Source organism: Ambystoma mexicanum, chromosome 8 (assembly GCF_040938575.1).
Source record: "Ambystoma mexicanum isolate Mex_15411 chromosome 8, UKY_AmexF1_1, whole genome shotgun sequence".
NCBI classification, from domain to species: Eukaryota; Metazoa; Chordata; class Amphibia; order Caudata; family Ambystomatidae; genus Ambystoma; species Ambystoma mexicanum.
In genome coordinates this window covers 1,455,345,990-1,455,359,269 of record NC_090929.1, presented here as the reverse complement: position 1 = coordinate 1,455,359,269, position 13,280 = coordinate 1,455,345,990, and the positions used below count along the sequence as shown (strand labels likewise).

The 13,280-nt window shown below is 49.7% G+C and overlaps 1 protein-coding gene across 1 annotated transcript in view; it reads right to left on the bottom strand.

Moving 5' to 3' along the window:
* OGA (O-GlcNAcase) overlaps window positions 1–13,280 on the bottom strand; it is an 867,474-nt gene that overhangs the window by 16,339 nt on the left and 837,855 nt on the right. Inside the window, exon 15 of the mRNA XM_069611624.1 lies at window positions 12,533–12,692. Within this exon, the coding sequence (XP_069467725.1) occupies window positions 12,533–12,692 (160 nt within the window). The remainder of the gene's footprint in view (window positions 1–12,532; window positions 12,693–13,280) is intronic.

Below are 13,280 nucleotides of genomic sequence, written 5' to 3'. Positions count from 1 at the left end.
GGCCAAAGGAGTACTTTTACATAATACTATGTCCCAAACACTTTTCTACATTCTTATGGAATACCACCAATGTTTGAGGACAGCCTCGTCAAACCGAGCACCCGATCTAGAATTGGTGTCCATGCAGTAATGCGTACAAAAAGCAGTTAGAGATGATCAAGTTACACCTTTGACTACAATGCTTCAAGGGAATTCATCCCTGAATCGCAATCGCAGCAGCCCCAAATGCATGAGCATGAATGCCCCTTGGAGAAGACTTGCCCTATAAGGAGTAATATTCAGAAATACAGGTGTTAGGAAAACAATACTCTTTTACTCCCATAGACTTCTACGGGACACCCTTTCTTTTTGCTTTGTTTTGACTCCTGACCTGACTTTTTGGCAGTAAGTAAATCTTTCTGCTTTACTTCCCTCGCTTTGTGCTCATTTTAATGGCAGGACTGATCAATCCATAAGATTATCAGTGTTGTGAGACCTCTCTCTCTTTATGGATTTCTTGTATTTTTACAACAGCACACATTACCCTAAAGTGAAGTTTTCCTACCAGGTTTTAAACTTTTTACTTGGGCACATTTGCACTTCTGGCAAATGGCTAATAAGAGTGGCTAGCTCTAAGGTGGGAACGCCACAAATGTTTTGCCTGTCCTTTAGCCATATTGTTCTTTGTCCTGCCCTCTATGAGCCAGAGTTTCCTTATATGGAATGCCCTTTTCCGGGGAAAATTGCTGCTTTCGCGAGCCAAGTGGTGGTATGTGTGTGTGGCAGATATGTCTGGTCCCAATCCACATCCTGGTGCCTGAATGTCTGCTGCTGGGCAGATTGTGTAGCGAGTGGGTGTTAGGACAGTTTTTCTGAAGTCCAACTAAAGGCTTAGTAAAACCATACAACTGAGGCAGTACAAGACTCCACTCTTAGTATAAGGATGTACCATGGTAGGGTAGACAGAGCAGCCAGGCATCCTAGGAGGGAGAGAGGGCTGTAGAATCAGTACAAATGAAATTGTAATACAAACGACTGAAAAACACTTATTTAAATAAATCATTTATGTTTACAATACAAAGTAGACCCAGATAAATCTAGGGGGTAAGTAAGTACTAACAAATTATATGAAATCACAATATAAAAACACAACACTATACTTGAAGGCACACAGACCCAAGTATAAACCTCATTTTAAATACCTAACAGTAGTTCTGAGAAAGTCAAAACCTTTTCATACACATTCAGTATACGTCACACCTATTCTTGGGGAGTAAAAACCAATGGCTACTTTCACAGTTACATTCAGTAATCCAAGGGTAGTAGAGCCTTCCAGTTGTACACCGACGCTTAGTACACATCACTTAGTCAACTGAACAATATACTTTTGGTGAATAGTGGAACACTTATTCAAGGTTCAGTAAAAACCTAGAACTACTTTTGTGATAACACAGTTATACTAGGCGAGTAAAACCTAAGAATGTAATATACAATTACAGGTGCTTTTGAAATCAGTGGAACACAGATAGAGATAAGCAGTAACCCTTGTAACTTATTTTTGGATGGCACACAGCTAACACAATGTAAGTAAAACTTGCATACTTTTTTTAACCTTACAATGTAGGGGAAAGTGAAACCCAATGTTATACTTTACTGAATGACTAAGTTATTCTAGGTAGGCAACAACCTAATGCAGACTTATTCTGGACAGACTAGCAGCAAGTCAGGGGAAGCAAGACCCAGTTGGGGGATACTCATCCAATTATTCTAACGGGACTAATCTGGTGATACCAACAGCTAGAGGACACTAGTACAATTACCCTGCAGGAATAATGTGGTGAAACCAACACTTTACTTTTGGGAAGAGGCACACCCTAATCACAGGAGATTAAACTACCTTCACATCTACTTTCTATTAGACTGGCAAAAGGAACAAGTTAATTACCTGTAACTGTTGTTCTCCAGCATGGGTCTGGCATGGATTCACATGCTCATGAATATTCCCTGTCGTCAGGCTGGGAATCCTAGGTAAAAAAAAAGAATCGGTATCAGTTTCGTTTCTGATCTGTCTTTCTTAGTAGTAACCAATCACTGGTCTCTGGGTCATACTGCCCCCAGCCAATGACGGCCCTCTCCCTAAACCCTGCCCCTGGCAGCCATCCTCAGATTTGGTAGCACGTAAAGTGGCAGTGTGGCCAAGTGAAGAGCCGCAGAGGGGTAGGAGGGTTCGCATGTGAATCCATGCCAGACCCATGCTGGAGAACAAAAGTTACAGGTAAGTAACTTGTTCCTTCTCCAGCATGGGGTCTGGCATGGATTCACATGCTCATGAATATAAGAATACATAGCAGTACACACATGCACAACCACGGGAGGTGGCAAGGCTCAACATTAAGCATTATATAAACTCAACATTAAGCAACTATTACCTCCTCACCAGGCTCACCTTAAATGAACAGGTTGCGCAGCACTGCCTGGCCGACTCTGGACTCCTCCCTGGAATCCCGGTCGACGCAGTAGAATCTCGTGAAGGTGTGCGTCGACCTCCACGTAGCAGCCCTGCAGATGTCCAGCAGGGGCACACAGACAAGAACGCCGTGGTAGCAGCGATCGCTCTGGTCGAGTGGGCTCTCGGACGGCCGGGCAACGGTCGGTTTGCCAACCGGTGACAGTGCATGATGCAGCCGGAGAGCCATCTGGAAATGGAAGCCTTCGAGAGAGCCTTCCCTTGATTTACAGGTCCAAAATTCACAAACAGCTGTGAAGTCTTCCGAAAACTCTTAGTGCGGTCCACGTAGAACTTCAGCGCTCTAACTACATCCAGCGAGTGCAAAGTCCTCTCGGCCAGTGACAAAGGTGACGGGAAGAAAACTGGTAACACCAAGGGCTCGTTGAGGTGAAAGTCCGACGGCACCTTGGGCATGAAGGAGGGGTGCGTCCTCAGCACCAATCTTGTTTCGTGAAAAGTCAAGTATGGAGGCTTGCAGGATAGGGCCTGGATCTCTCCCAACCGTTGTGCGGAGGTGATGGCCACCAGAAATGCTGTCTTCCTCGAAAGGAACTTCAACGGTGCCGAATGCAGAGGCTCGAATGGCGCCCCCATGAGCCTGGTCAGCACTACGTTGAGCTCCCACGCCGGGGCTGGAGCCTTCACTGGCGGGAACAATCGGAACAGTCCTTTCATAAATTCCTTCACCAGGCGATGAGACCACAGGGATGGAAGTCCCGTTGTTCTGGTGTATCGGGAAATCGCTGCCAGGTGTATCTTGATGGAAGCATGTGCCAGTCCCGCCTTGGCCAGCGACAGTAGGTACTGTAGCAGTTGAGGGGCCGTAATCCGTAGAGGGTTAATCTTCTGTGTATGGCACCAGACAGAGAACCTCTTCCACTTGTGTCCGTAGCACTCGAATGTTGAGGACGCCCTGGCTTTTGCAAGGACCTTTTGGCAGTCCGTCGGGCTATTGTACCCTCCAAGCTCTAGTGCTGCAGGAGCCAGGCCTGCAAGTTCAGCGACCCCGGGTCGTGATGAAGGATGGCGCCTCCTTCTCTGGAGAAGGATCAAACTGTCGACGGACACAGATCGGTGGGGACGCTGACAAGTCCAGAAGGTCCGGGAACCAGATCTGTCTCGGCCACGCCGGTGCGACGAGGATCATCCTGCACCAGGATCTCTTGAGTTGATTGATGAGTCGGAGCAGTAACGGAGGGAACGCATACAGGAACAGGCCGTCCCAAGGGAACGAGAAAGCATCGCCCATGCTCCTCGGCTGGGGAAACCTGCTGGCGAACCTCTGGCACTTGGAGTTGGTCGTCGTCGCGAACAGGTCGATCTGGGGTTTTCCCCATCGCTGGAAGAGTGGATCCACTTGATCCTAGCGTAGTTCCCACTCGTGGCACGAGCGCAGCTCCCCGCTGAGTGAGAAGGGTACCAGAAACATCCCCTGGGCGACGGCCCAGTGCCACAGATCCTGGGCCTCCTTGGATAGGGCTGGGGATCTGGTTCCTCCCTGCTTCTGGATGTAGAACATTGTGGTGGTGTTGTCGGTGAAGATCCTCACCACCTTGCCCTTGAGGGACGGGAGGAAAGACCTGAGGGCCCAGAACATCGCCTGTAGCTCCAGTATGTTGATGTGGAGCGGCCTCTCCTCCGGGAGCCAAAGGCCTCTCGCGTGAAGATCTCCGGTGTGCGCTCCCCACCTCTCCAGGGAGGCATCCGTCGTCACCGTCACTTGGTGTATTGGGGTCTGAAAGTCCATGCCCGCCGCGAAATGCGCACTGGTGCCCCACCACCGAATTACTTGGCGGAAGCCCTCGTCGAGCGAGATCTTTTCCTCGAAACTGCCCTCCGCTTGTATCCAACGGGCCTCGAGGAACTGCTGTAGAGGACGCATCCGAAGCCTGCACAGGCGCACCAGATAGATGCACGAGGACATCATCCCGAGAAGGGAATTGATGGCCCTCACTCTGGCCACGTCCGTGGCCAGCAGGCGCTGCACCTTGCCCAGGATGGCCTTCGTCCTTTCCTCCCGACGGCGAGGCAAGTCGTGCTACTGTATCGAGCTCGGCTCCCAGAAACAGTGCGACCTGCGACGGAACCAGGTGGGATTTGGGGAAGTTGATGGAGAATCCAAGGTCCGTGAGCAGCCGGACGGTCTTCGCTGTGTGTTCGACAGCGAGTTCCCTTGCTCCTGCTCGGATGAGCCAATCGTCCAGGTAGGGGTATATGTGGATCCCCTGCAGGCGCACCTGCGCCGCCACTGGAGCCAGGCACTTGTTGAACACCCTGGGCGCCGACTTCAATCCGAATGGGAGGGCCTTGAACTGGTAGTGCCGCCCTTGGACTACGAACCTGAGAAACTTTTGGTGTCTTTTTAGGATGGGGATGTGAAAGTACACATCCTCCAAATCCAACGACGATAGGAAGTCTCCTTCCTCCAGCTGGCCCAGCACGTGATGGAGGGTGACCATCCGGAACTTCTGTGCCTTGATGCATTTGTTTAGCCGACGCAGGTCCAGGATGGGATGCCCTCCTCCTGTCTTCTTTCTGACGAGGAAGTATCTTGAGTATACTCCGGAGCCCCAGAGCCTCTTTGGGCTCGATGGCTTCCTTCTTGAGCATCGCCCTTACCTCCAACAACAGTTGAGGGATGTGATTTTCCTTCCTGGCCACGGGAGGAATGCGGGGGCACTTCTTCAGAAATTCCAGAGTGCGCCCGTGGGCCAGGGCATCCAGCACCCAACGGTCGGTGGAGATGGACTCCCACACGCTGAAGAACCTCGTCAGCCGGCCTCCCACCGGGGTGCTTCGGTGGGGGCCCGACGCAACGGCCGGTTCAGTCTTGCCACCTTGGCCACCCTGGCGACGACGGCGAGATTCCCCCCGACTTGCCTCATCCCCTGTAGTTGACCCCTTTGGAGGCACCTTGCTTCCCTCCGGAGTTCCGAAAGGGCAGCCGTCGTTGCTGCAGAACTCCCAAGGCCCGAGCCTTCTCCGTGTTGGCCTTGATGGCCTGAAGGGACTCACCCACTGTCTTCCCAAACAGATTGTTCCCGTCGAAGGGCATGTCCAAAACTTTGGCTTGTACGTCTTGGCGGAAATCCGTCACCTTGAGCCACCCCTGCCGTCGAAGGCAAATGCTGTTGCCCAACTGACGGAAACCGGTGTCGGCAATGTCCGTGGCCACCGTTATGGCGTGGTCCGACACCACCTCATCCTCCTGTAGGATCGCCAGGGCCTCTGCCCTCTTGTCATCTGGGAGGAAGTCCAATAGGGGGGGCGATCTTGTACCACAACTGCCTGTCGTAGCAGGCCACAATCGCTAGGGCGTTGGCCGCCTTAATCGTCGCCGCAGACGAGATGACTCGTCATCCCATGGCATCTAGTTTCTTTCCCTCGCCGTCCGGTGGGGAAGTAGAAGTTGAAGCCGATGCCCCCCTGCCTTCTTCTTGGCCGCTGCCGAGACGACTGAATCCGGGGTCAGTTGTGCTCTAAGGCACAAAGGGGCGCCGTCAGGGACCAGGTACTTCTTCTCGAACCGGTCCCTCTTGGCAGGCGTCGTGGACGGGTTCTTCAGGAGAGCAAGTCCCTCATCCCAGATGTCATCCAGCAATGGCACCACGAGGACCGTCTTCCTCTTGGCCTTGCGCCGTTGGTAGAGGAAGCCTTCCTTCTTTTCTTCGGAGCAGAGCTGGAAAAGCTCGGACGCCCTGGCAATCATGGCGTGGAAGGAGCCAATTTCATCGGGCGGGAATGCCCGAGGAATCAGCGACGGGAGGTCAGTCCCGTCGTCACCACCGTCGTCATCCGTCCCCGTCGTGGCCGTATCTGTTCCCGTGTCATCCCTCGGGACCGGGGAAGGAGACAAAGGCTGAGAGGGCTGTGAGGGCTGAAATGGCGGGGCTGGATGAATCCTTCTCTTGTTTGGAAAGCTCCCCGACAGACCCGGTTCAGTTGGGTCATCCGTCGGTGGTAAGGGCAATCTCGTCCTTATCTCCGTCCATAAGGCTTGAATTGCCGTCAAAATGGCCACCGAGTTGTCCTGTGGCTCGTGCTGCGACGGGCGCGACGGTTGCTCCTCCTCCACAGGGGCCGCGTCGTCACCACCCCCGCTCTCGTCGTCCCCCTCATCGGGATCCCTCCCGTGGGACCGGGTCTCTTCCAAATTCTTGTCGAGTCCCCCTTCGACTTCGACCAGCTCCTCCTCGGAGGCTGTGTCCGTGTCGGCCACCGCCCCCCCTTCTTTCTCCACCGGGGTCTCCACAGGGGTCTTCTCGATGGGCTTAAAAGAGGATTCCCTCCGCAAAGGCAGGGACACTCTGGGCCCCGAGGTCGCCTCCACTGGGGTAGCCTCCACACTCTTTGCCAGGGCCTCAGCGACTCCCTCAATAGAGGCCTTGGCCGGTTGAATCAAGGCCTTCACTACCTTGGGCGCGCTTGAGGCCTTCACCTTAGGGGGAGGGTCACCGCCTCGCTCCCCTTCAGCCGATTACTTCGAGATCGACCGGGGCCTCTCCAGAAGCTTACCCGGGTTCTCTGATTTTCTCTTCCCTGAGCCAGAGCGGTGTCTCGTGGTTGGTGGCATCGGTGAAGGTGTGCCTTGCCTGGCAGCCGAGGAGCCCGACCGTTCTGCGCTCCCGGTGCCCGCGGACTCGCAGTGCTTTGCCTTCTGTTGGGCCCCTGTCGCTGGGGTGCCCTCACAGGACTTAGAAGACTGCTCTGACTTCTTCTCACCTGCTGGGCTCTTGTCTTCCAGCCAGTTGGCAAGACGGGTCCGACGATCCATCATAGTCCGATCCGACATGTTCATGCAAAACGCACAGTCCTTCTCCACGTGAGTTTTGTCCTCGTGGAGACAGTAGAGGCACCTCGAGTGCTCGTCCTCCTTGAACATTCTGTAATCCGCATCCAGGGCAGTTGCTGAACAGCTTGGATCCGGGTGTCGAGCTTCCATTCTCCTGGGCCATGTCCGCGAGGTAGGCCTCAAAAACTTCTGGAATCCTCCAAGAAGCGTAACTCGCTGAAAACTTCATCCTTTAGGGGCGTAGAAAATTCCGAAACGGGTCCCCGTTGATCGGAAGTAGAAACGGTGGAGCTTGAGGCTCGATTTAACCGAAATAAATCTCTTTGGAAAAGCGCAAAACGCAGTAAAAGCTCGAGAGCTATAGCACGAGGACTCCCAACACTTGGACGTGCGGTAAAAATATGAGGATGGCTGCCAGGGGTGTGGCTTAGGGAGAGAGCAGTCATTGGCTGGGGGCAGTATGACCCAGAGACCAGTGATTGGTTACTACTAAGAAAGACAGATCAGAAACGAAACTGATACTGATTTTTTTTTCTTTACCGAAGATTCCCAGCCTGACGACGGGGAATATTTATGAGCATGTGAATCCATGCCACACCCCATGCTGGAGAACAGCTGCTAAGGAAGAGAAGATGTTAACCATACTTTTAAGAATAGTGCATCACACATTCAAGATCCGTAAGAACTTTTGTAACTGTTCACTCTTAGAATTACAGTTACCAAACAACTCTTTACAAGTAAGTTACTTTTAAACACTTATTTTCTTTTCTAGGCAAAAGGCCAAATCCCTTCAAAGTCTTTCCCTTATTCTTGGAGCGTGCGTGTTCTCAGTGGCAGAAGGGGTGGTCACTAGGACTAGTGACCAACAGGAAGTGTCAGAATAGGTTCTTTAGTAGCAAAAGTCAGAGTTCCTTGGGTAAACTGGGCAAACAGGCGAGTACTTTACTTCTAGGGTTAGAAGAGGGTCCAGGGGCTTCGCAGTAGACACCCTAGCAGGAGTCTAGCAGTGTGACTGGGTGCACTGGATGAGAGGCCTCCCCATCACAGAAAACAACCCACAGCTATACAGAAATTCTAACAGGCTTAAGGTAAGTACATACCCAAGCAAACAGTACCTCAGCATTGAAGAGGATTTTGCAGCAGGAACACTTCAGGGTCTGCAGCCAAATACCCGGTCAATGGATTCCTTGTCGTGGTGACTGAAAACAAGGCCTCAGAAGGGACTTTGCAGCAAGGATTGATGAAGGCACTAAGCAAGGTTTCCCTCGCGGCTGAATGCGGTTCTGCGGATTTGGCGCCTTTTCAAGGAGCACAGAAGAAGACAGAAAATCGTGGTTGAATTCTCATCGTTGAAAAGGCCTAGCACTCTGTTGAGGGGACTTTTTGGATTCGATTCGTGTCTCTGGAGATTCGGAATTCGGAAGACCGTGCACCGCACGATGCCTTGAGGTCCCATGGTATTGGGGTATTGCAACAACGCAAGGTCGCAGCAACGCGTGGGATGGCTCAAAATGCAGGTCTTCTTGAGTCTAGTGGGTCTCACCGGGATCTGGGTCGGGGTCATTGTTTTCAGAGTCTCCAGGTCGATTGGAAAGAAGGGCTACAGCAGGTTCCAGTTACACAGCAGGCTCTCGGTCGTTGGAAATCATTTCAGCCACGTTTCCTTCATCTTCCTCTTCGGTTCCAGTGGTCGACTTTTCTTCAGCTTCCAGGTTCGCAGTATTTATCAGGAACTACAGCACAACCTCTACATTCTCTCCCCGCATTTTACAAGAAGGGGCGGTCTGGTTGTCCAATCAGGACAGACAGCCCCCCATTGGGATTTGTCCCCATTCAAGCAAGGCGTAAGACAAAGGGCTGGGGAGTTTTGGACTCCTCCCTCACTTCCTGCTCTCACAGACAGACTGGAGCCTTGGCGGGGAGTCCACGGGACTCTCGCCGAAGATAAAAAACACACAAAGGAATTTCCCACCCTGGATATCAGGGGAAACAACAAGAAACACTAAAATTAGCAAAAAAAGACAAAAATTGCCATTTTGGTAAAATGAGCACCCTACGTGCCTTTACTGCAGCTGTGAACACAGCCTGGGGTAAAGGTGCACAAAATTAATACAAGGTATCACTGCCACCAGCCACTGAAGGTAAGCTGGTCTCTAACAGAATTAATGTGAAAGGGGATACAATGTATCGCCCCAGCACTCCACATAAGGTGGGGTGTGCTGACTTCACAGAATAAAATGTAAAAGGGAGCCAAAGATCCTTTCTACCCTTGGGAACTGTACTTCACCCAAGGTTTGCAAAAGAAAGTAAACAAGGGAGCCCCTAGGGCAACCCAGCAACAACAGGCCTTATTGCCAGTAAGTTGTTTAAGAGGAAAACCTTAAAAAGACACTACGGAGAGTCTAAAAAATGACACCCATAAAAAGAGTTAAGGATTATGTGAGTATGGGAAAAGGTTCCCACTCGCTGAGGTATTATGGAAAAATATCCCACTAGTAAAGCAAAATGTTCTGGGGTTGACCCAGAACAGTGGGGATTCATGATTGAAGAGCGCTGCCAGTTTGAATGGTGCACATCCTTACCATTGGTGAACCGGGGCGAGATTCCAGTCCACATCCTGGATAAAAGAACTCCTACTGTAGCCATTCCACAGATTATAGGAGCCAAGACCCCCTACGAGCAATGCAGCCCGCCGACGACCCAAGGACAACTACTGCAGCTCTCCAGCACAAACTATAGTTAAGTCCTGCCCCTCTCCCTGATCTCAAGATGACCTTTGTTGGTGCTACGACAACCAGACTCGACCCCTGCACGAGAATCCCCACCTTCTGAGCCTTCATAAGTGTCCCTGGACCTGAATCACCCAAAGGTGCAGGGAAAAAAAATGTATGGCATATTTGTCTAAATTTTGGCTATACGACAATATAGTATAGTCTAACCATTTTCACAAATATGCCATACAAAACATTACAGGGAAGAAGGGCAGCAGGGGCTTTTGTGGCTGTCCCCCCGCACCCTTCTTCACAGTAATGTGAGCGGGGGTGCGGGGTGTCTGGCAACCCTGACTCAAAGTATAAAACAAATTCATTTAAAAAAAGAAAAGTGGACCCTGTAGCGCCGGTACCCATACACGCAAGTTAAGGGAACCGGCGTTGCACAGGGATGTTGGCGACATCAGCACACAAGGAGGTGTGCTGCCCACAGGTAAGTAGGGGGTGGGGCAAGGGCAAAGTCTGAAATGTTCAGGGGAGAGATGACCGAAAGTTATTTTCGGAAAAATTACTTTCGGTCTTTTCTCCCTCGAACATTTCAGCCAGTCTTGCAACCCAAAACCCCCTGGACTAACTTTTAGGCTGACCAGGACTACCCTGCTGCGGCGGTTGCGAGTGTATCCTTGGAACTACGAGTATCTTCATCGTTTACTACAAGACACCAGCTCCTGCATTTTCACCCATTTTTTGCATCAAAGGTAGCTGTGCTTTGTTCGTCCACTGAATTTTGCCTGTCGCTGCCCGACTGTGGTTACTCCTGTGGCAATTATTTCTTTGCTCCCTGGAGGTGTCCTGAGGTTGCCCGCTCTGAAGAAGTTTTCATCTGTTCTACACAAGGGTGTTCAGCTGAAAAGTGCTTGAGATTCTTTCCCCATAACCGATCAAAACAAAATCCTGCAACCGAAAGGGACCTCTGCCCCCGCGACCCCATGGCTTCCTTCAACTGGACCAAGCACAGACAACTGTCTCCAACAGAATTCGGGAACTTCAGAAGTGGTCTCTAGAGAAATGGGAGCCAAAAGGGGTATGTTTTCTTTTCCCTCCCGACCTCCATAGTGTTATATGGGCATACAGTCCTGTGCCAATCTCTCTCCTTCCCAACTTAGGTTGGTGGTAACCTTGTCAAGGTTCCCTTCCTAGAAAGACTATCCTAGTGTAGAGGGATTGAGAGAGTTACTTACCTGAACTTTCCTTAACCTTTTAAATTCTGAATCACCACCACTGGCATAGACCAATCACACAGTAAACCTACCTGAAAAGTATAACTTAGGAACTGGTGACTTTAGGGCACAAGGCCCCAAACCATCTCAGGACTGGACTTACTAAGTGCTAGGAAATTATTTTTTCTGGTTGCTCTTAAGTGTCACTGACCCTTATGGCACACCTTGGTACTTACCTATGTTACACTGGCTACTGAATCAAATGCTTTCTAGCTTCTCAGGTGAATGTACACATCTGTTTATTAGTGCGTGTCAATATTTGCCTAGAGGTTTCATTGTTTAGTGTGTATTTTAAAAGGCCTAATAAATAATTGCATATTTTTGTACTTACCCATAACTGGAATTATGGGTGTTGTGTGGAGGCATTGTAGCTCTAGCCCAACGCCACCTAAATTAAAGCCTTACCGCTCTGCGACATACCTTGATTGGTTTTGGATAGACTGTCTTCCCTGTTCACAATAATAGGTTGGCCTCCCATTTGGAAATCCAGCTCAACAACGCTTCCGGATCTTCACAAAACTGGTAGAGCTAGAGAGGTCTACTGAAGATCTCTTTCCAACAAAGCAGTCTCCTGCACAAAACCCACGGCGCCAAAGCATGACAATGTGCAGTCGACCCACTTGAGCTCGGGGACCAAACACTCTAGGAAGATCTGATACGAGTTTGCAGCCAGGTAATTCCTGCCAGAACACGCCTAGAAACCAGTTGAAGCCGACAAAAGCCTGATGTGGGCGAGTGGCGAGGGAAATTGAAAAAAAAAAAGAAGGAAACCTTTTAAAAAATATCTCTGCATGCTGCGCAAGGTGTCAGCCCCGCAAAAGGCAGAGAAAAAGACGGATTGGTCTTGCTGGTGTGCAGGGTCAACACACACATCTGCCACTGTGTCCAGTCGCACAACAAATTTAAAAAGGGAAATTGTGGTTTTTTTGTGTGCAAAAGGACCAAGTCCCGCCCCTACAGACTGACAATTTATACGTATGGAGGAAAGGGGACAGAATGTGGAAGTAAATATGAGCAAATATGGTAGGCTTTAAGGCATCAAGTGGGCTGTACGTTTAGCTACGAATTATGGAATGTCTACGATGCACTCGCATTTCTGGTCCTCAGCAGAGTCCAAGTATTTCACTAAATTAGTATTTTCCGTTCAGTGGCACACAGATGAACACCATGTTAGCAGCTTTGATTTGTTTAGGTCTAGGCTAGGCCTTATTTAAATATAAAGAACCAGCACAAATATATAATTTATTTTATAGACACTTACCATTAGCTTTCAGAGATGAAAGGAGACATGCCATCATTCCTTTGGCCACACTTGGGTCGGTAACCTTTTTGTGAATATCGACTTTGATTAATGATGGAAAGTTTGCCAGAAAGGAATCCGGCAACACTTCCTGTTCTTCATGAAAACTCAACATTATTTTCTAGAGCAGAGACAAACATGTGCAATTCAGTAACATAGGAAATGAAACATGTCATCAGTTTAGGCTCAAAAATTAAATCAGTATTCCTGTAGAAATCCACTGCAGTACAGACTAGAGAGGACACTACACAAGAGGCTTCAAATACACCTGAGAAACTTGGAAGTCAGATGGTTTGATTTGCATTTTGGCACATTTCAGTTTTTGTACATTTAGATTTATGATCCGAATTCCAGGCAATTTAGATATTCTGGATGTTAGTACATCAACTAATACATAAAATGTGGCAAATACCTAAGAAAACCTCAGACTAGAAATTACAATCAGAGACATCAATATTTTGGAAAATTGTGCATACAAAAGGGGACTACAAGTACATGCTTTATTAGCCCCCACATCAGAACACTTCTCAGCTATGGAAAAAGAAAAAATAAAATTTAGAATTATAAATTATCAAGTGTTAGGAAAGGTTTCCTCTGCCTTGTGTTCAGGGCGGCAATAACCCTCAGTGAGACAATAAGGTTTCCAGCAAGCTTTCCCTGGCTCATCTTGTGTTTCCGATCAATGAAGGGAAACTCTTCAGAGGTGAGC